Consider the following 22,318-nt stretch of genomic DNA (forward strand, 5'->3'; position numbering starts at 1 on the left):
AAGGAGGTATAAACAGGAGGATAGGGAGCACTGCCTAATTCAATAATATATCAAGCACAGAGAAAAAATTGACAAATGTGCAAACACCTTAATAGTTGGTAAGAGGAATTATTTCCCTATCACTGTGCCTTTAGTACTACTGGAGGACAATCTTGTAAGTAAAATACGTAAAAATGCATTTTCATTCTACTAATGTAAAATGTAAAAACAAATTTTAATCTTTAGCTTTTGTAAATGTACCCAACAAGTATTAGCCACAGATTCACAAACAGTAGCTCCACTACACCACAGAAATCTAAATATCCATAATTTCTTTCCTTATAGTGCTAGAGATTACAGTAATAAAAACACAATGTTTACAAGTCCTATATTTTCAGTGATTTTTAGCGTTCTTATGATTTCAAGTGTGGATCATTTCTAGAGCGATGTCAGGAAGACTTATTTCTAAACAGCATTTTATTGCTTCTCTTTGCATTGAACTAATTTTAGACTTGGAAACGCCACCTGCCAGGCATTTCAAAGCTCGATAGGATACGGCTGTGTATGGCTTTAGCAGTACCATTTTAAACCAGTCTTCTGCAATGCATACCATTTGAAATAAAGAATCTAGCCTCTGGGAAAAAAATAAAATCTACAGATTTAACATTGAATTAACATCAGCTTTTAATACTGGGGATGCCATTGGGTGATATTTATTATTTAACATACCTTATTCAGTAAAAACTCAAATGGAGCACCTTGCATATTTCTCCCTACTCAAATGCTAAAACAGATACTTTTACACTACTCAGAATATAAAATCAACACAATCTTACCTTTAAAACTGTTTACATTCCACATACACCTAAGTCCATAGCTTTTTTGGCATCTCGAATGTTTCTGCTAGGGATGCTCACAGTATCAGTCATTCTCATTCAGCAGTACACACAGCAAAGTTTCCAAAATTGTCAGCAGCACAACTGTATATCAAGAAAAACTCCACACCAGTGGTTTGCCCACATCACTTGGCAATTTCCCTTTAATATTAATACACAGAGAAGTAAAATTTTTTCATAAATTTGTTCAAGTATGTGGAACATGTAAAATGCATAAGAATCAATATGGACTTCATTAATGTTATATTTATTTATTTTCCAGCTTCATACAAACTGGATGTAGAAGCATAAACATAGTACATTTCTACCATTTTCAACAAAAATATAACCAATATGTACAATTATTGTATTAAAAATACAAAAGGATACAGACTCCACCAATGTCTTTCTAAAAGACATACAGGTACAAGTAGTATCAAAAGTATGAGGAAATCACCAGTTAATTGTACATTCTGCACTTGACATCACAGAGCGAACTGAGATTAGCAGTCCCTATGGTCTACAATTACTTAATGCTTATATAACATTTGTGCAACTTGTGATAGAGCTAGGATTTTGTATTTCTATATGCACATGAGGTCCATAGCCTTGAGAATAAAACTGGCAAATAATGCATATTACATGTAAAATTACAAATGCATAATTGACAATGTTATATATAAGCAAATAGACAAAAGCTATGATTACTGGAGAGAGAATTAAATAAAGCACTGACATTTGTTTGATACAGTGAAAAAACACTGCAATTTGATCTTTAAAAGTTGAAGCTATTTACGTTTATCTACTGATCAATATGATCAGCTGAGTTCAATGGAAAAAAAAAATATCCAAGACCAGCAGTTCCTCACATTTGAGTACTACTCGGATTGGCAGCCTTCACTTCTCCGGAGTCTGTGCAAAAACAACACAAAAATAGAGGGGAGGGTCATTTCAGTCATTATAGGGTTAATAGCAGCTGTGAGCAGGTGGTTGCTACACATTGGCCTTCTCTACACATGCAGTGTTCCATGAAGCCATTAACAGTTGTGACTATTTCTGCATTGCAAAGGCTGGCAAATCTAACTGTGTTATCTTTATTTTTTTTACTTAAAGGCTCGATTATCCCCTAACGTCAAAGTCAATAGATGGAGGTTATTAGATCAGTGTTAACAGCTGACACAAGCTGTGCCATCCCATCTTGCCTTCACTGCAGTGTTATCCAGTTAACTTTTATTTTAATATAACTACTATATAGTTTAAAAATAAAAAGCATATAACTTAACAGTGGGGTTGCCATCTGTCTTATTACAATGGGACACTTTTTTTTCAGCATGCCATCCTGTATTCCACAAAGCACAGGTATGAGACATACTGTGTCCTCTTGATCACTGACCAGCTGTGTTTCTGCATTTACACCAGACCCATATGAGGATGCTGTTAACACTAACATATACAAACTCGTGAAGATTCCAGGGTGGGGCACATTAAGAGCAAAGCCAGGTAGTCAAGGAAAGGCTGCATCCTGCAACCTCTGCCTTCCCTTCTGCCCTGCTCAGCCACGTGATAGCAATATTCTTCCAGGAGCTCAGGCTGGCAACCCTACTTACAGGTGTGAAATAATACTGTAATTACTATTAAGATGCACTATTTGATCTCCCAAACACAAACATACAAAATTGTAACAAAGGCATTGTAAACAAGCAAATAAGCACTGCCTCCTTGAAGGATCTCAAAGCAATTTTCTCTTTGTAGGTTCAAGGCCAAATGTAATTTGACAACTAACTTATCTCATTATCCTAATGAGACTAAGTGCTAGGATTGTGATTAAAATCTAAAAGGAAGATTTCAAAAAACCCTTCCAGGCATTGGGAAGTGCAGCCAGAGTTAATCATCCTGATGTGATGATCTTGGAATTTGGAATGATACTGTGTGATGTGGCAGACAGCGACAGTGGTAGCTTGGAGATTGCTGCACTGTGCATTTCAAGCAACACAGTTTGAAAAGTGCCAGGGCGATTTCTTCACAGTATTTCACATGCAAGGGGAGAGGGGACAGAAGGGGGAGGGGCAGAGGAAGAAGCCCCATGCTGCTTTAAGGCAGGGAAGGAGGCAAATAGGTCCACCATCCTTTAGTCATAGTTCCAAGGCTCCTATTCTAGGGATGTCTTCTTGTGCTCTCCTTTAAGGTGGCTCACTCTGGATCCAGAAAAGTCCAAGTCTTAGACAGCAGAGACTTGTTCATCTTCTGCAAACATAAGAGAATAAGGGAAAATAGAGTTTAGTTTATAAAGAACAAGACTGCTACTGAATGAAACAAGCTGTGCATGCAACAACAACTGTATGTATGGTGCTCATGTGTTCTCAATTTCATTGTGTAGGTATATATACTTTAAAACAATCTAAATTTCAGTACATTTCAGGTCTCATGAGACGTATTCCTTTGGAATTTTGATCTTGAAGAAAAAAGGACATGCTTAAACTAAGCTAGATGCAGTTATTCATCCTGAAGAGCACAACAGATACTCCTAGATATCTAACAGCTTCAGAAAGGCATCTGACATTTTCCCCTAATTACATCTTCAATTTAGTCATCATTAGCAGAAACAATTAACATTCTCTGTCATGGTAACTCTCAAAGTTTGTGGCAATTCAGTTAAGGTAGACTTCATTTTTTTCCCATCATGTTCAACTGCAAAGTTCATCCTGCACCTAAAACCTTAGTAACTAAGCAGTTAGAGGGAGAAAGGGAATGTTAGTCTATCATTAAGCAAAACAAAGCATTCACGTGAGTGATATTGGCACCACCCTGCCTAAATTTTGAGGACCTAAAGCTGCAATCCTGCTACACTAGCTCTCCATGGAAAAACATCACAGTTGAGCTAAAGCATAAAGATGCAGACACATTTGTAGGAGCAGCAAGGTAGCGAGGCAGCAGTGGGCTGATCATGTGAAACGGAGTGGCACACTCAGTGCTCACAGTGTAAAGAGCTTCAGGTAGAATGTGAGCAACTATCCAAATAAACCTGAGCAACAGTGCTCTGTGAGGTGGATGGTCAAGTATTCTGTAGACCAGGATACTTTTCTGATCGTTAAATACATGCTTAATGTGGAAAATCATGGCAGGCAGGGCTGTACAAGGTGAACATAGGCACCTCCAGAGAAGCCAACTGCTTGGTTGCTCAAGATTCAAGTGGACCTATGTTCCAAATTTTAAACTGCATTTAGGATGAACTGAATTCCTTCCCTTCCAAAAAAGTTAACAAATAGCAAGTTTTGAAATGAACTAAAGTTCAAATTATGGCAAGATTTGTGTAATTTGCTTTGTGTCTGTGAAAGCACTGACCCTTTTTGCATGCAGCACACTCAAAATCTAACAAGTAGAAATTTACCATCTTCCTCTGTGGAAAACCCTTGAGATGGATAGTGAGCAAGACGTGGGTCTGACTCATTTGGTTTATGCCACTGAGGTTTGTTCACGGGCCTGCCAGTTGAGTGGCCGTGCGGCTGCTGCTGTGGCGTTGCTGTCCCATGAGTCTCACATGTCCGTGCCACCATTCTAGACCTCTGAAGGGCCACATTGTAGTCTGGAGGCTTCCTGGTTGGATGGGAGCCACCTTCTGCAAACTCAGCAATAGGTATTCCTACATAGCCGGGAGGAGTTGGAGGTGGTTCCCGGTATCGACCCTCTTTTCTTGCTGCAGGAAAAACAACAGGTGATTGTTAGAGACAGCATGAGGAACATGCTCAAAGGAAAACAGACAGGTAAAAGCTAAATAAATATCAATCAACAGCCCAGGAACAGAAACTCTGAATGACAAAGGTTAACTATCATATGCTAGACAAAGACTTGTGAAAAATAAATCAGTCAAGAAAATACAGAACATACAACATACACAGGATATAGCTATTCTTCCAGCAGTGAAGCATTAGTCTAACAAAAAATCATCAAATTTCACGGGGAATTTGTTCAAACTTCCCAACTGAAGCTGTTCCACCAATTATATACAATAAAATGTACAATGATCAAAGCAACACGGAAGACTTAGGAGTCCACAGAAATAATAAACATCAGGAATTTTGGCACCTCTCCATGTGCATGATTACCTTAATTCTGGAGATGGATGAAATTTTTAGTCTATAAAAACTTGCATCCAAGAGCTCATCTCTTTTGTTTTTAGCATCTTGGAGGGGAAACAAGAAATACATCTGATACATTATTTTCTTCCTACAAATCTTACTATTAATGAGGCATAAGCTACAACTCCAAGAGGTTAGGAAGAGAAGTGGGCTTCATCATTGTACTATTTGCATGCACTGCTGCCTGCAGCCCCTATGGTTGTAATCTCTTTGCAAAATCAAAATTGAAAGCATTCCCATAAGAACAATGGCTGAGTATGATTTTATCTAGGAGATGGAAAGACCACCACCTAGTCTGGGGATTTCACGGAGATGTAACTTTTTACCTGAACAAGGCTTAACTCAGGCCATACTGAGAAGCCCTCTCAGAGAGAACTTTAAAGGAAAAAATATCAGTTAAGAATCCTAAGCATCTGCTGGGACACACAGCAGATAGGCAAAAGTCTCTGTTTCAGAGTTAAGTACTTCGAGAAGTCAGCTGGGACTTTGATACTGAACACTTATTGTGGGCCCAGCCTTTTAATATCTGACCACTTCAATGACACACCTTACAAATGCAGCAGGAAAAACCACTGACACAGCCAATTTACTTTGCACATCTTGTCAAACACTGTATATTCTTGCATAAGCGCTGATGACAACACCACCCTGCATCAGGCAGGATGATTTGACTGAAAGGGCAGTACAAGCTTAAAATGGACTGGTGCTACTTGGATGCAAATTTTTATAGACTAAAAATAAATCCTTGGTATTACGACAAAACCAAACATTTTCCAGTAGAGTCTATTTCTTGGACAAAGAAATAGACTGTTTAACTGAGCAAACCAGCATGAAGATGTTTCTGAGAAACTTTATTCAAAGATTTCTGAAAATAAGAAGTTCTATAGAAAAACTCTATTGTAGAAAAATTCCATTGAAATACTGCAAGACATCAATTAAGTACAAAAGAACTATGTACACCAGTGGGTTCTCTGGGATAGTGATACACAGAGTTACATTTGCAGGACAGTTAGTTAATAGTAGTGAAGGGCATGGAATTGTGTTGGTTTGAATTTGCAGGTGTCTTTAATGTTCTTTCAAGTCTATAAAAATGCATTGCCTTGAGCATTGCCTTGAGAGGCAAGTTTGGAAGCACACCTGTTACACATTCTGGAGGAAACCAAGGGTATCAAAGAGTAAAATTGGAGATTGGCACGAATCCATTCACCTTCTTCCTCTTGATACCCCAGGGATTTAGACCTGCACCCAAGCTTTGAGGCAAAAGGCCACTGCTAAGCAATATACTCAGGCAGAAAATGGAAAAGCTGTTTATCACAGTGGTCTCAGCATGACCTCAATCTGGCAGACATTCAGCTGTGTCAGCAAAAAATGGCTTTTAGATAGTTCTTCATGCTAACCTGACAAAAGGCAAAGTGAGGCGGAATGAAAACAAGAAAAGAGGCAAAAATTCAGAGGTATTGGATGGCCCACACATTAGGATGCATAGAAGGAACAATATGATAAAAATGTTAAGCTCTGCCGAAGACACCTTCATACTAATTTATACATTATCTGATCTTTCCATTATTAAATGCAGAGAAAAGTATTTCAGCTCTAACTTCTTTGAAACCTCTTCAGTTTCAGCAGTATAAAGAAACATTTCAGTTGGTATTTAAGCACAAAGGGATCCCATTTCAGAAGTAAGGAATATTCACAATTATCCGACAAGTCACACAAAGGTATAAAGTAAAACACTTAAATCAGGCCACATTTACTAAGACTTCTAAATATAGCCTTATGGAGCCTTACTGTGATGAGAAATTCAAATTTTGGTACTGACATCTAAATACATCAACCTTTCAGAATACTGCCCAGCAGTTGAGCTAGTTTTTTGATGTATGGCAGGCTCTCTTGAAACACAAAGGCACTGCCAGAACTGAGAATCAACAATAAATGATATTTTCTTTTCCCTAGCAATAAATGCTTAGTTAAAGGGAAAAAATTAAGAGAGACTAGAAAATGTTCAGTTTTGCTTTAAAAACTGAAAAAAAGAAAATAAAAACAGACAAAAGAAATGCAGAACAATATGAGAAAACTTAAGCAAATGAATTAAAATACTTCATGGCAAATGAAACTTAACTTACCAACAAGCCCCTTGGTACTACTTGATGCTGCTGCTGCGTGGGCAGGGACAGGAGCTGGCTTTGTCTCCTCTGCTGGTACAGATGTTATGCTACTGGTTTCAGCTTCAATCGAAACATCCTTCCCACCCCTCCGCTTTATGGTACCTGTGTCACCCTCGGAGTCCTCTCCCCAGTATCCTGTGGAAGATGCCCAGCTCGCTCTGGACTGTGCTTGATCAAGGCCCTCCCTACCTTGACTTTGCCTGCCATACTTTGCGCCATGGTCAGGGAACATCAGCTGGTCCATGTGGCCGCCTGAGGCCCACAGTCCCGCCCCATCGCCTGAACTATCAAAATGAGCGTGTCCGAAAGGCAGCGTCTCCCAGCTCCTCTGGTGCTGGATTGTCTGGATGTTGTCATGGGAGCCACTCGAGCAGGAAGTCCAGCTCCCACGGCCGCTGTCAGCTGCGTCGAGCGAAGCTCTGTCCCCCTGGTCCTGTGACAGCTCTTCTGTACTAGGAGAAGAAAGTACAGTTGCTCCAGCATACAGGCCTCTGGTCTCTGACAGCGGTGCGTATGAGCTGGATACACATTGATGAGGGGGACAAAAAATCCAGTGTTGGAATTGGGAATCATGAACAGGACGCACAAAGAAACAAACAAAGAAAAACAAAACATGGTGTGGGGTTGGACTAGGCGACCTTCATGACATTTTAAAGGCCCCTTTCTACCCAAGGCATTCTATGATTCTATGATGGAAGATTTTGATGCACTTGACAGTACTTATTGTTTGCATGAATGGCTAATTCAATTTTGAGGATATAACACTTTTCTTTCAATAAAACAAAAACAAATGCAAACAAACAAAATTGGACAGATAACTTGCTGAAGCCTTACACTTCAGCAGTGTAATTTCAAAAGGTAAAATCTTAACTTCACAACAGCCCTTTAAGACAGGCAAACCACACAGACACACATACAGAGAAACAGAGTTGTTCTACTGCTTTTCCAGTCATGCTGAGCAAATGGTTCAAAAGCTAGAAACAGAATTTAGCAGCAGCTGGCTGATATTCAGAGTGAGATTTCAGATTTTTTTTTTCTGCTTAGGAAACTGTAAGAGCTAACTTTTCAACATTTTCTGCAAATGGAAATGTATTTCAACCTTATTTTTGGAAACACATGCTACTTCATAGAGCAAGTATGTTTTCTGTAGCCTTTCAGTGATTAAGTGAGCCTGACATGATCCCTTACACAGCAGCAGATAAAACCAACAAAGTGTCACTTTTGCTTAGCAGATATCCAGACTCCTGGGACGTGCTCTTCCAGGGCACCTTCCTATGCAGACTAGAACCCTCTTATTCCAAAAATTTAAGACATCTGCATAAAGAATTTGCATAGCCTGAGATTCCCAAAGCTGAACTACAGCAGTTTTGGAACAGGTCTGCCATTCAAAGACCCTGCAGGATTAAAACCCCAGAAACCATTCAGAGGACTGAAGCATCCAAATAACAGTTCCAAAAAAAAAAAAGTAAGTGGAGACTAAACAGAAGCCAGAGCTCCAATTATTTTCACACCAAGGCTCACTGCTAGAGATTTAGAGAACTCCACACAGCACTAGCTTCCCCACCATTACAGAAGTTAATTACCTAGAAAATTACTAGAAAACCAGCAGCGCAATGTGAATTTTAGCTTCCAATTATTGTTGACTAGAAGAGATATTTGGAGTAAAATATTTTGGAGTTAGACAGATATGCACTTTTCCATGAAGCAGACTGGAAAATTGCTAGCTATTTCTGTTCTCAGTTTACCTCTGAATAATTGTTTGAATATCTCATCTAATTCAGTTAATTTCCCATGGAGAAAGCAGGCTAGGATACTATCCTGCCACAAAGTGGACAATCTACAGCACCACTGAAATGCTCAGATGGTAACATCTACTGAGGTGAAGTCTTGCTGCTTAGACCTCATCACTCACTCAGGAGTACAAAACCTTTTCTTGGTAGCAATGGAGCATTATCACAAAATGAAGCACTGAAGTAGTGATTTTTTAAGAGCAGAGGAGAAAAAATATTTGAGAGATACAGGGAAACTTATATGAACAAATATACACTCCACATGCACACTATATGAAAGTATAATGTAAGTAAGCACAAATAAAATTCTTACCCTAAGCTGTATTGATCTGGTTCAATCATGATTCTTCTATCAATCCTTCCCACACCAAGATTTGTCTCCACAATGCTGACAGAATGCCTCTGTCTCCTCTCATCATGCAGGGGGACTGGCATAGAGTCAAAAGAGGAATTGCTGACAATACTAGATCTGGAAGAAATTTCACTGTGACCAGAATCGGAGAAGTTATCCACAGTGCTGCTTGGAGCCAAAGTGTAGCCTGCAAAGGGAACATGGTGTTAATCAGACTCTCCAAGATGCCTGCTCAGTTCTTGTCAGGCCACTGGCAATAATGCCAAAAAAACTGGCACTAAAACAAAGATACCATTACACTTACACAGCACTGCAAAAGATAAAGAGCAAAACTGACACTGTCTTTGGTATCTTAATCAGATACAGGATTGTGGGAACATGTACTACTCATTTACAAACCAACTGCTCTCCTCTTCTAAATTCTTTTCAAATTCATCATCATATCCTCCCATTATGAAATATTACTTCAAAAATCTCAAAATCTGACTGTACATAGACACTGTCTCCAAGACTGGAAGGAAAGAGATCTCTGGTTGAGTTTACTGCTTAAAGTAATCCCAGAGACTCTCCCATACAGTCTTTTTATTCTGCAAAGCTACACTACAGCAATAAACAGATACACGAAGACCCGATGTCTGGGCTGACTGCTTATTACATATATTAGCTGAGAGAGGGGCAGGTTTTCAAGGTTTTTTTGTGATACTTGACTCGCTAATTAATTCCAAATTCCATCCTGCCGGAATTATGGTGAAATTTGGAGGTAGGTAGCACTGACATAGCCTGACCGAGACAAAATCTGCAAATCCCATCATAGAAACAAATTCAGCAAATTCAGCCTTTCCTTCAGTATTAAACAAATTGTGCTGAATGTTCTTGCCAGCTAAGTTAAAGATCATTAAACACATCCACAAGTCACCACAGTTTTCATATTTTGCTTTCACTCTAATCCTAAGTGGCAGAATTACTTCAACTGATCTACCCCAATTCACTTGCTGAGAACTAATGCAGGGAATTAATGCTGTCATTTTTATCTGAAAGAACATATCATTAGCTTCATGTAACCATCAAACCAAGGATGTGTTTTTAAATCATGTTTATGATTTGCTTTTTGAAGAAATAAAGTGCTGTTCACACTGTGAGTCAAGTATAGAATTCCAATTCCTTTTTCAAAAAATGCATAGACCTGACCATACTTATAAAAGTTCACTCTTTGCTAATGTAGTATTTGGGAGAAATAATGATGACAGCTTACAAGGACTCAAGATGACATATCCTCTACATATTATCCTCCTCCATCTGACCTTAGTAAATAACACTTCAATAGAAGTCACTTCAGTCCCAATGTATATTTGACCATAATGCTCTATTATGTAGCTGTAAACTAAACTTTTATGCTATCCTGAAAAGAGAACAACTTAGAAGTTACATGCAATACCTCTAGCCCACCATATTTCCAAAGAGTGGAAGTACACTTAAATTACAGGACAATGCCTCCTGTATTTTGTCAATTCATAGCCAGAACTACAACTACCACGAAAACAACATGAAAATAGTTTTGTTTTTTTTTAAAATCTCTTTAAAGTCCTAAATTCACTTTAAAAAATAACTCTGTGAAATTACTTTAAAATATCTTGGTCAAGAAAGCTCCAATGTATAATATCATTCCTCAAAAATTCATCCACATGGTTTAAATAATCAGGCTGCTATTAAAATATTTTGTAGTATAAAATATAAATTACAATATTAAATATTCTGATTTGAATTCCAAATACCTTAAGCCTTTCTATCATATGTAGGTCACATCCCATTCAGATGCATGACAGAGCAAATAATTCCTCTGATAGACCAGTGTGGTCAGTGCTGTACAAAGATTTTAAGTTTCAACCTGCACATCCCTCCACTGAAGGCAGGAAACACTCATCACTGGAATATTTTTGTCAGAAGCAGCTGCAGTCAGAGTGACCTGCAGCATCAAATCCTGTATCATACCAGGTTATCTATTCTGGCTTTTGCTCACCAGAGGGCTTTCAGGTACCCTTGAAATCAGGTTCACAGGTACCTTTCACACATCCCACTCTGCACTACATTTTCTGCCCTCTAGCTGACCGTACGTGACAAAAATAGGAGCAGCAGAATTTAATGTCCAAATTCTCTCTCAGAAGCTTCCAAAGTCCATGAGCTTCAAGAAACAGGATAAGAAATATGGAACATCTACTACCTTTCCTTGGAGAGCTCTGTGGTGAAGTAGGAGGAGAAGAGAGCTGTGAAGATGCACTTGAGACAGCGTCTTCAGATTGTTTCTTGTGGCGATCCAAACTTCCTTCTTCTGATAATGAAAGGATTTTCTTTAAAGCTTGTGGGGAGTTAATGCCTTTAGGTAAGAATTAAAGTAGGCAGATGTTAAGTCCAGTATAAATACATATTGATGTATGTTATATAATTATATATTCTATATTATTATATATTCATTATATATTATATAATTATATAATAAGTTATATTTCACAATGCATTTACAGAGCAGACACCCCACAGGAAGGAAAAGCTACATATTTTTCCTGTATATTTCTGAGTTCCTGACACCATGTTAAATGAAGCAAAATGTTAAAACATATTCCTGTTTAAAATATAGTGCTTTATTTCTGCATATTAGCACAGATGATCTTTCATTCTGGCCACTCTTTAAGATAAATACTTTGCCACAGAAAACATGAAGATTTGATGTTGCAGAATACTGCCTCAACATATAATTGAGGATATGCATAGGAATGGTTACTGAGAAACTTGAACTAAAATTAGCTTAAATACAGACACCCACCCATCTCACTGGTTAGTGAAGATTTATATAGTAAGAAGTCAAACTGCTCTCCTGTTTCTTTTCTATTCAGAGTAGCATAGGAGGTCAAAGGAAGCAGGAAAGAAAATTAATAAGGATTAGGCTTATGAAACAAGGCCATCCTGCAGCTGCCTTTCTCTCTCATTTTTGAGAACTCTCTCTGCAGCAGCTTATTTTGGGAAACTACAGAGTAAAAACATCCTGAAGATGATGTATGATGTAAAGATCTAGGACATCAGGAATAGCTTTTCCCAGACCACATTTACTCATCTTTCTCTTCCCCTCCCCTCAAAGATCCACCCTGGGACAGCCTCATAAGTGAAGACAGAGTTTCTCTGACAGTTTTGCCAATGTTTGTGGTATAGGTTATTTCCAAGCACTCATGGACTTTTATCTTTGATCTGTTGGATCACAATCCTGCTATCAATAATTCACAGCTGCCTGATCATCCTAACCAATCAGTTTTCAGAAACTTTGCCACTATGAGCAAAAAATTGCAGTCTATGAAGCTTCAAAGTCCTTTCAAGATTAAAATTTAATGGTAAAAATCAACAAGATCTAGATGAATATTGAATTGTTTCTTGCTCATTTTGCTGCTTCTGATGCTTTCTTGCAGCCTAAGCAGTGCATAGGTTTTCCTAAGCAGAGGAAAACCAATAAAAAGTGAAATCAGAATTAAGTTCTTGTGCAATAACCATCATGAAAAAGGAAGGGCAATTATGCTACATATATTTCCTAGGGATTATGGTAACAGTATTACCATACTTGTGATTTAAAGAGTTTATTAATAGTGCATATATGTTTCGTGCACGTTTGGACACAGATTTGGAAATCAGAAGAAGTTCCTACAGTCTGATGCCTTTCTGTAGAATATGGAGGCAGCAGCAACTGCGTAACAACAATAAAAAAGCAGAAGGGAGTAGAAGTCAAAGGGACAAATGTCAATGTGAAAGTTCAGACCCACATTTCCAACAGGACTGCCAGTTTGAGCAGGTCTCAATTGCACCTTAAAACTCTAACTTGTGAAGAGACACCAAAACTTCTGAGGCATCTCAAGAAGTCCAGGTCCCTACTTCCTCTAGAAAATTTAAAGCAAGATCCAAAAGCAAAGAGTAAGAAATATGTATTCTTCCTAGCTGCTAGTAATAGGTAATTACTTACACTGATTAAATTGACAGGATGCTTTCCCAAGATTTTTTCCTTTCCATTTCTAGAGAACTATGCCCAGACACTGCACAAACAGATATAACCTGCATATCACGTTACCAGAAATGGAAGCCTGAACCTTATTTGATTAAAAATGTCTTCCCTACATAGGCAAACAAACTTCAGAAAATTAAACCAAGTTCTCCCTTGTTCTACCTACCAAATGGTGGCAGGTCTTTGACTGGCACCTTCTTGCGAGAGGGGTAGAGAGACACGGCTGGGACCTGCAGGGCTTGGTTTACTTTGTGCTGCTGCTGCACCTTCTGCTGGATGCCTGCCCGGGGAGCCACTGGTGACGTTTCAGATTTCCCAGATCGCTTGTCTCCCGCGTTCTTCGGCACTTGGCAAGAAAGGGGACAAAACTCTGAATGACTGCTAGCCAAGGACACAGTGGTGTTTTAGCCTGAGCTGTGCAAAGCCCTCTGATTAAAAATTAAAAGATGCTGAAATACTTGTCCAATTAATACAGCATATCATCTTTAGACAGAAAAGATGAAGAGGAAAAGAGAGGGATATATAACTCCATTTAAAAGATGTGCATTATCAATTATCAATGAATGTTTTCTTTCTCAAAATAAAGCTCTGATAAATGACCACTGTTACAAAAAACATGAACAGAAGTTATACTGGGCTATCATAAGGACTACAACTGATTCAGAGCAGACATGTAACTACTTTTTTTTTGCTACCCTGCAGGACAGGAAGGGCACAACATATAACATTTCTTAAAATCAAAACGAAATGGATATTCAGGATAAGTTTCCCCTCTGCTGCCCCAGGTATCTCTGAAACACCTGGACATAAGAAAATCCCCTACTCCCTCAGAATAACCATATCGTTATTCACACTAATAGCCTCAGTATATCAGAAATACAGAAGAACTTTTGACTCCTCTGTATCCTCTGTACATACAAATCTAAAAAGCCATTGTGCACTTCATTGTGACATCATCTTAAAGCCTTATCACCTGTATATATACTATGTCTCTATCCTGTTAATCCACAAGATTATTTCCTTAGGATTCATAGATGTTCAGCAGTTGAAAATGACTAGATAAATAATTTTCAACTTTATTGTCTAGTTACTGTTCCCAATTGATTCACTGAACTAGAAGAAGAGTTATATTGAACAGCTTTCTTGAAATCCCCAACAAATGACAATGCTCACATGTGTTTGTGGCTGGCTCACACTGCAGAGAGAGTGTCTGAAGGCTCTCTTCATCCATTTCCAGATCCAAGTTTGAGAGATACTGCTTCACTTTCCGTGCCATCTGAGCATCTTCATAGAGCTTTTTAGCATTAAGAAAGGAGCTGCGACGGACCCGCTTTTTATGCCCCCCTGCTTGTGCAACATCCAGCACAGCTGCGTTGGCACTGCCCTGGCTGAGAGACCTGCAGTGAGGGGGGCAGAGGGGGAAGAAAGAGAGCAAAGGTGTGACTTAGTCCAACATGGTATCGCCCGACAAACGTGAAACGTGCAAGAGATTGCATGAATGTCAGTCTATGTCAAAGCTCACATGCCTCATTCCAGTAAGTCAAACAGCTGTAACAGACAGAAAGATGAGGGCCAGGAAATCTTTTTACTTGGTTACAGGCACTATTTTAATGGCACAGATATTTTAACCTATTTTGCTCCAGCTAGGCACTAACACTTCAGACATCCAGAAAAGCATTCAAGGTAGCTCTCTCACATAAGCCATCTACTGAGAGGACTGGAGCATTAGGAAAAGCTCATGCAGTAAGGCAGTGCTGACAGAAGACTATAGGTGAGGTTTAAATTCAAATACATAAAAAGGAGGCATTTTGAAAGCCCTCTGTGTTTTAAATCAGACTGTATACAAAATGTACAGCTCAGTTTTACAGAATGGAACTTTTGGGTAGCTTGCAAGACTGAAGAGAATTTTGTGAAATCAAATGATCGGCTAGTTCATGATGAAATAAATGTCATGCACATTTCAATGTATGTATATCTACATGAGCACTATGCATTGATCCTGAATTATTAAGGTAAAAATGATGGCTAATTGTAATATGAAAGTAAGTGAGTGAAGCAGATACTGTGAGTTTTAACTTTTGAATTTGATTGTGATAATTGTTTAATAGGTATAAGGAAATTAACAGCTATTTTCAGCTGTTGCAACCTTGTCATTTTGTAATTTCATTTTGACCAAAAGTCTCTTCCTTCAGCAATTTAAACTAGAGGTGGGAAAGAACACTCCACTTCTACCTATTACACTTAAAAATAATTTACAGCCTCTATGTTTTAATCTCAAATCAAATGTATTGTCAGTAAAAAAGGGTTACAAAAGAAAAAAATGTCAAAGCACAAGAAAATTAAAGATAGCAAGTAGGAAAAAATGCAAATGGTAAAGGAAGAATGATTGTTGGTGTGTGTTGTCTCCAACCACTTACCCCAAACTCCTCCATTTCTTCTTCCTGCAAGTGAGAGCCAGGAAGAATAAAGCATGGGTTTAAGAAGAGACAGAGAAAGATCACAAGCTCAGAAAGAAAAGACCAGACCTCAGGACAAGCAGTTCTGGAAGCCCACAAACATTAAAATAGCCTTGACTTGGGCATACAATCAGGTATTACAAACTCTTCTAGCTTAAATTAAGAAAAAAGAGTATGCAATAAGCTTGTCAAATATGAAGCCAGAGAACATTCACTCCATGTTTTCTAACACAAGTAGATACAGATACATTACCATTTCTACTAATAATCCAAATTATAAGGCTGACACCCATTGATATTTCAACTGGACTAATAGATAAGTTTTCAAGACAGTTTCTCTCCCTCCCACAGATAGAATCTCATTTTTTTGATGTGACCATCAACTACAGAATAGTAAGAAACATTTTAGAATGTATCAGTAACCACAAAATGTAATGGTTTCTTCAGTTTTAGACCACCACATCAGGCTGGTCAATTGCTAACACAAAAAATTCATACTGCTCCAACAGAAGGGGCACATAAAAGTCCCTCTTGCTGCCACCCAGCCTTCTCCCAGCTGGGGAAAGCTCTGCCTGGTACAACACGCTTACCTTGTTCTAAACATGAGAGCAGGATCCATGTTCACGGACGCCATGCGGCCCACATGGCGTATCTCCTTCGCAATCATCCGCAGCTTCTCAAAATTCACCAGGCCCTCCACTTTGGAATCATTTCCTACAACCAACAACATCAGTCATCAGGCAGGAAAGTTACTTTTCCTCAGCTAGTAAAAGGTGATATACTTCTGCCTTTACCTTCATGAAGGAATGTAAGGTCTTTTTTGATGACAGGAAACAGGGGGATAATAGGGGGCTGTAGGTTTTGGCTGTTAAGGACGTTACGATATTTTGCCATATTCCTAGATGGATCAAACAAGTCCTGTAGATCTTGAAATAGTTTTTCATACTTGCTTGGAAGCTTTTCCCAAGTAGTTCGGAGCCTTGCAACTGGTGCCAAATTCAGGCCACTTGAAACAAAAGAAGTGCAAAGAAGTTAGAAGAACAAGAGAGAGAAACAAAAAATCGTAGAAAATTTAAAATTTTCTATGGTAGAAATACCACATAGCCAGAATACATAAGCATGGCAGTATCAATAAAATAACAGAAATTTAAATAATTCTTTTTGCCAGCACATATTACAGAAGATCATTTTTTATAAAAGCTATAAAAACTGGAGATATCTTCATGATGCAACCATAAACAGAAAAAAGTTACACTTGGATGAGTAATTAAACCTTAAAGAGGATATGTATTTGTTACTTAAGAACAGTGTCTAAGACTATCATAATCTAAGTACCTCAGGACGATCACTTACTTCCAGATTAACAAACTGGCAGAAAAACCATCTTCCACCTATGATGATGTTGAGGTGGTGACAGCACACCGACCCACCTTCTTTCTGCAATAATCCTTCTGACTTTGCTCTTTCAGGATGAAATTTTGTAACACTCTCTATACCTGAGGTTATTCTCAAGCTGTAGCTGGTGCAAACCCCCTTTTTCCACTGTAATGACATTGACTGTCTTGATGTTAATTTCTACCTGGTGGGAAAGTCTGACACCTAGAATCTTTCCTTCACTGAAGTTTTTCCTAGCAGAGAGGTGCTTTTATTTCTCCTTCAGATTGGCTGAAATAGCTGAACAAAATCTCAATATTTTGATGTCTCAGAGATGCTGACTGATCATCAGCATGGATTCTTGACTTTGGAACTTGCCTCATTTGCTGAATAGTATTCAAACCTACTCATTTTTTTTCCTACTCACAGTAAAAGTGTCACATTCAATCTGTTGACTGAATGTCAAGATGATGACAAGACCTTGTGTCAAAGACAGTGATAACACTGTCAGTTTACCCCAACTTACTTGAGCTTTTTCATAAGAAACAATATAGGGGAATTGTTTGTTTTTGTTTGGGTTTTAAAGAAAGTGTATAAACATAGACATTAGAGTTTTCTCCCTCCCTCCCTTCTCATTCCAAAACTAAGAAAGGTTTTCTGAGACTTTCAGTACATTTTAAAATTCTTATTACAAGATCTTAATTTACAGACTATATTTGGGCATTACAGTCTGTCATTGATTATTTTCAGAGTTCCATGAAAGAAACTGCTAATACAAAGAAAACAAAATGCAACATATTATGGCTGAATGAATTTAAGATATTGGGCAGTAAGACAAAAATGAGTTGCTTTGGGAAAATTAGCCCATTCATTTGCAACAATTGTGTGGTTTTCCTGTTGTTTCTTTTGGTCTTTGTCCTTAAATAAGTGCATTAGTTTCTCTAGTGCCATGTTCACCTTGCCACACTATCTTGAGCAGTAATTACGTAACAGTAGCATTTCAAACAATATTTCAGCAAACATTTCAAATTACGGAAAATGCCCTCCTTAGCAAACTGCCAAGCAGACTGTTGACGTTAGCAGAATAAACTGGTTTACTCTATTAAGTAAATTTTAAGACTAAAGTAAGACTTTACTTTTTACTTAGAAGTACAATTATTAGAGGGCAGTACCTAATGATGGCAAACATCGAGTTGAAGTTCTTGCATTCTCTGCAGTGCAGCGCTATCTTAATGAAATGCTTAATGATCTTCATCCTTTTCAGCTGGTTGGTTTCTCTCAGAATCTCAGAAGCCACCCAGAAGGTTTCTTGATTTATCACCTCTTCAAACCTTTTTAGATTAGTGCAACCTGTTTTTGATTTGAGTTTAAACAAGTCATCTATGTATTCCGTGGGTTCAATATTACGGAAGAGCTCAAAGTTCCTCATGGAGAGTTGGGTAGCCACCTCAACAGTACTGAGCTGTAGTAGGGAAATTTGGCTTTCCCTTAATAACTCTTGGGCATCTTCATCTGAACAAAGGGTTTCTGTTTCCATGTTGTTCTTCAGGTAATACCTGTAAAAACAAAATTCAGAAAAAGATATAATATAGATATAGTATACTCAGATTAGTGCTGAGAGTTACAGCAATGATCCAGATGGAATCTGAGAATGAAATTAACTTCACCAGGCCTAGGTATTAATGAGACATTGCATAAGCAGCAATGTGTTGCAAAGAAACAGAACATGAAATAATTAAGTAATACTCTTAAACAAGATTTTGACTTGATAAACTGGCATCATCAGCTTTAGCTCAGTCTCCGTCTTACCTGCCACTCAGCTGTATCCTGTCGGCAAGCTTGGAGAGCTGATCAGGGAGCCTCCTCTGCTTGATGACACCCTCAGGTGTGACAGAGACCTCGCACAGTGAATAGGCATCAGGGGTTGCAGTCAGAGCAAACTCCCTGATGGCCTGGACGACCACTTCCTTCGCCGTGGTGTCCTTGCTGATCATTATGTAGCGACTTTGCTGGTCTGCCTTGAAAACCCGCAGGACTTGGTCTGGCAAGTCTGGAAAAAATTACAAGCAAGTCATGCAATTAGTAAGCAAAGAAAAATAAAAACTCAATGGTATAAGAATGAGCAAGTCACATTGAGTTTAATTATTAGTGTTATCAGTTTTTACTTCAGTAAAATTCCTGATGAAAAGCTAGGCTCTTACTGATAAAGAATATCTTCAGTAAAAACTAGTTCTATAAACATCCAGGAAAAGAAGCTAGTTAGGCTATAAATAATACAAAATATTATAATATTTTCAAAGTTTAACAAACTAATGAGCATGAATATATTGAAATCCAAAGCCATTGATCCACTGAATTTTGGTAGTTATCACTCTATTATTAGGAAAAAAAAAAGATAAATGAAATTATACAGGTATCCATCACTGGGTTTATTAACCTAAGGTATTTTTAACTGACAAGTATTTCAAATAATTTAATTTCTTCCCTCTGATAGAAATAAGCTTTTCTAGTTTTGTGAGGCATGACATCTACTCATTTTTCTTTAATAAAAATAATTCATTTTTCTATATTAAAGCAGTCATACAAGCAAGAAAATATATTAATAACAAGAAGCCATCTAAATGAAGGCTTCTGAAATTACTGTGATGAAAAAAGAGTGGAAAAAAACCTGCCAAGTGAAAACATTCACTTTAGTACAACTAGAGGATTTTTTGACAAGACCTGAATGTGCATAACATGTATTCAAGTTACTACAAAAAGATCTATTCAGCAGCAGAAATCCTGCGACAAAAGAACAGAACTGAACACCTCCCCACTGCTCTTGCATGTTTCCAAAATAATAATTTGGAAAGCATTAAGATGAATCTCTCTGATATGAGTTCATTTACATGCCACAAAGGCTTTTTAGGCTTAAATATATTATTTTTCAAATTTTGTGCAACTAAGCCTGTAACTTTGAAACTCACAGTAGTTTTTTGCAGCTTGAGAAGCACTAATACTAGAACACACTAATGCTGTCTGATTATATCATCAGTTACACATAAAGGATATCATTACAGGCCAGCTTTTAGCCCTTCCTAAGCATTTGAGTCAAATGCACAAATATTTCACAACCAGCAAGCCAATTTTGCCTTTTATCACCAACTCTACACTGACCCATCTTCCTTCAGTAATTAGTTGAAGAAGGGTACAGAGCAGAATATCTTCTGAAATATTTTCTACATTTTTTGATATCTGGAGGAAGGCAGATGCCAAAGACACAGGCTTTTGGAGATGTTAAAAACCAGACCCTTCTCCAGATCTTGCTGCCTCTTGCTGTTACAGAAATATTTGCCAAAGAAATGCTGTGAAGTTGAGAAGCTACTGTAAACAATACCAAGGTGAGAAATTGTTTAACAGTCCCTAGAAATAAAGTGTTTTGTGCAACAAGAGAATAACCTGCTCTGCTGGGTCACTGAAATCAATATGAAGAAATGCAGAGGACAGCAAATAGGAGTCCCATCTTTGCCCTGCATTTTAGCACCCAATTTCTCAGGCTGCCTACCCATCAGAGCTGTGAGGAAAAGCTCTACACAGAACACACAGACGTCTGCTGGCAAGTGAAATGATTGCAGCTATAGCAAGGGTAGCAAGTAATTCAGCCCACTAATTTTTAAATAAAACACTTGAAGAGAATCATAATCACCCCCCTTCACTGGTTTTCGAAAAGGGAAACTGGAGTGGCAGGCTGAAGAAGGCAATGCTGTGTGATAGGAATCTATTCCCTTAGAAAGACTGTGAGGGGAAAGAAAAAATACCAGTGACTGGCAGTTCATCATTACTCTATTATTTTGACTTCCAATCAAATAGCAAAGGCAGCACAAGAAAAGAGAAATCAAAGTGCTATTGAATTTTTAAAAATAAACCTTTAAAAGTATATTTGAGACAGCCTGATCCAATCAGAAGGGAAACTAAAATGACTCCTTGCAGATTTCAAGCTGTTCACACTTTCTCCTCAAAGACTACTCTTCTAAAAGGAGCAAGTTGTTTTATTTTTTATCCTGAGGGATATTTCTCAAAGCCTCAAAGGACAGCTGCTCTACCCATTTCTCTTTCTCCTCCAGTGCATTCAATTTCTTGCAAGCTGCCTCCATTTCCATCTTTAATTTAGACCAAGGTAGTAAAAGGAATTAAAACTGCAGGCTTTAATTTTTTCAAGTCTTGAAATATATAGAGATATAATTCAACATTTCTATATACAATGCAGCCATCTCTAAAGTCCTTAAGGTTTATGATTTCCATTTCCAGCCCCCTTTTCCTTCCTTTCCACTCAGGAAAAGAAAAATTGCCTTAGAATTACTAAGGCAAAATACTCAGCGTGTGGACATTCAGGCAAATTTTAACAAAAAAACCCCAAACAAAACCGACCCAAACAAAAACAACAATTTTTTTTTAAATGAGGAAGAAATACATTTTCTACAAAGACACAGAAAAATTGTTAAAGCATTGGAGGGATGGCATTACATCACACTGAGCTCCTTCCCTCAATGCAAAATGCAAACAGTTGAACCTTATTAATTTATTAAGCTTCTCTGAACTCCATCTGTAAATGAAAGCTCTTTAGGCCTGCAATGGCTTTCCTTCTCATTGAAGTTTGTCTGAGCTGCTTGAGTCAGCAATGCCCATAGCTCTGCAATTTGGCCACCTGCTGCAGTTAGCATGAGCACTTTAATTACCTAGAACTGTCTGGTCTAGGTAAGTGGCAAGCTAGAGAAAGGAATTTTCATCCATTTCCCATTTATAGTAAAAGTCCTGATGAAAAACCATGCTCTTACTGATAAAGAATAGCTTCATGGTGTTGGACACTAGTCACTGGAGAAAATACAAAAAACATGTCCACCTTCCAAGTCTCTCAGGATCAATCTTAGGCACTGGGGGAAAAAGCACAAACCACCTCCTTGCAATCTCCTCTAGCCCTAAAACACCTGACATGAAGTAAGGTTCAATATCACAGTTTCAAGCACTATGGTTGCATCAACTTGGTCAGTGTGTAGGTTGATATTTCAGCAGCATTCCTTTAGCTAATCCCTTAGGTATTATTTCAAACACCTCAGTCTTAGGAGGGCACTGAATTTTCTACTTTTGAGTAATTCTCTAAAGATTACGCCAAAATAAT

General features: G+C 38.1%; 1 protein-coding gene across 6 annotated transcripts in view; it reads right to left on the bottom strand.

Moving 5' to 3' along the window:
• Window positions 1-987: 987 nt before the first annotated feature.
• Window positions 988-22,318, bottom strand: part of RAPGEF2 (Rap guanine nucleotide exchange factor 2) — a 185,048-nt gene continuing 163,717 nt past the window's right edge. For 3 of the 6 annotated variants that reach the window (XM_058803154.1, XM_058803150.1, XM_058803152.1), the window contains 12 exons: window positions 18,973-19,213; window positions 18,336-18,719; window positions 16,584-16,795; window positions 16,380-16,503; window positions 15,751-15,774; window positions 14,507-14,730; window positions 13,500-13,679; window positions 11,516-11,668; window positions 9,259-9,484; window positions 7,114-7,673; window positions 4,243-4,548; window positions 988-3,098 (listed from right to left, as the gene is read on the bottom strand). In XM_058803154.1, coding sequence (XP_058659137.1) covers window positions 3,073-3,098; window positions 4,243-4,548; window positions 7,114-7,673; window positions 9,259-9,484; window positions 11,516-11,668; window positions 13,500-13,679; window positions 14,507-14,730; window positions 15,751-15,774; window positions 16,380-16,503; window positions 16,584-16,795; window positions 18,336-18,719; window positions 18,973-19,213 — 2,660 coding nt within the window. In that variant the 3' untranslated portion in view covers window positions 988-3,072. Of the gene's footprint in view, window positions 3,099-4,242; window positions 4,549-7,113; window positions 7,674-9,258; window positions 9,485-11,515; window positions 11,669-13,499; window positions 13,680-14,506; window positions 14,731-15,750; window positions 15,775-16,379; window positions 16,504-16,583; window positions 16,796-18,335; window positions 18,720-18,972; window positions 19,214-22,318 lie in introns of those variants that run through there. The other 3 variants (XM_058803153.1, XM_058803151.1, XM_058803155.1) reach the window with 3 other exon arrangements.

The sequence above is a fragment of the Ammospiza caudacuta genome, chromosome 4 (assembly GCF_027887145.1).
Source record: "Ammospiza caudacuta isolate bAmmCau1 chromosome 4, bAmmCau1.pri, whole genome shotgun sequence".
Taxonomy (NCBI): domain Eukaryota; kingdom Metazoa; phylum Chordata; class Aves; order Passeriformes; family Passerellidae; genus Ammospiza; species Ammospiza caudacuta.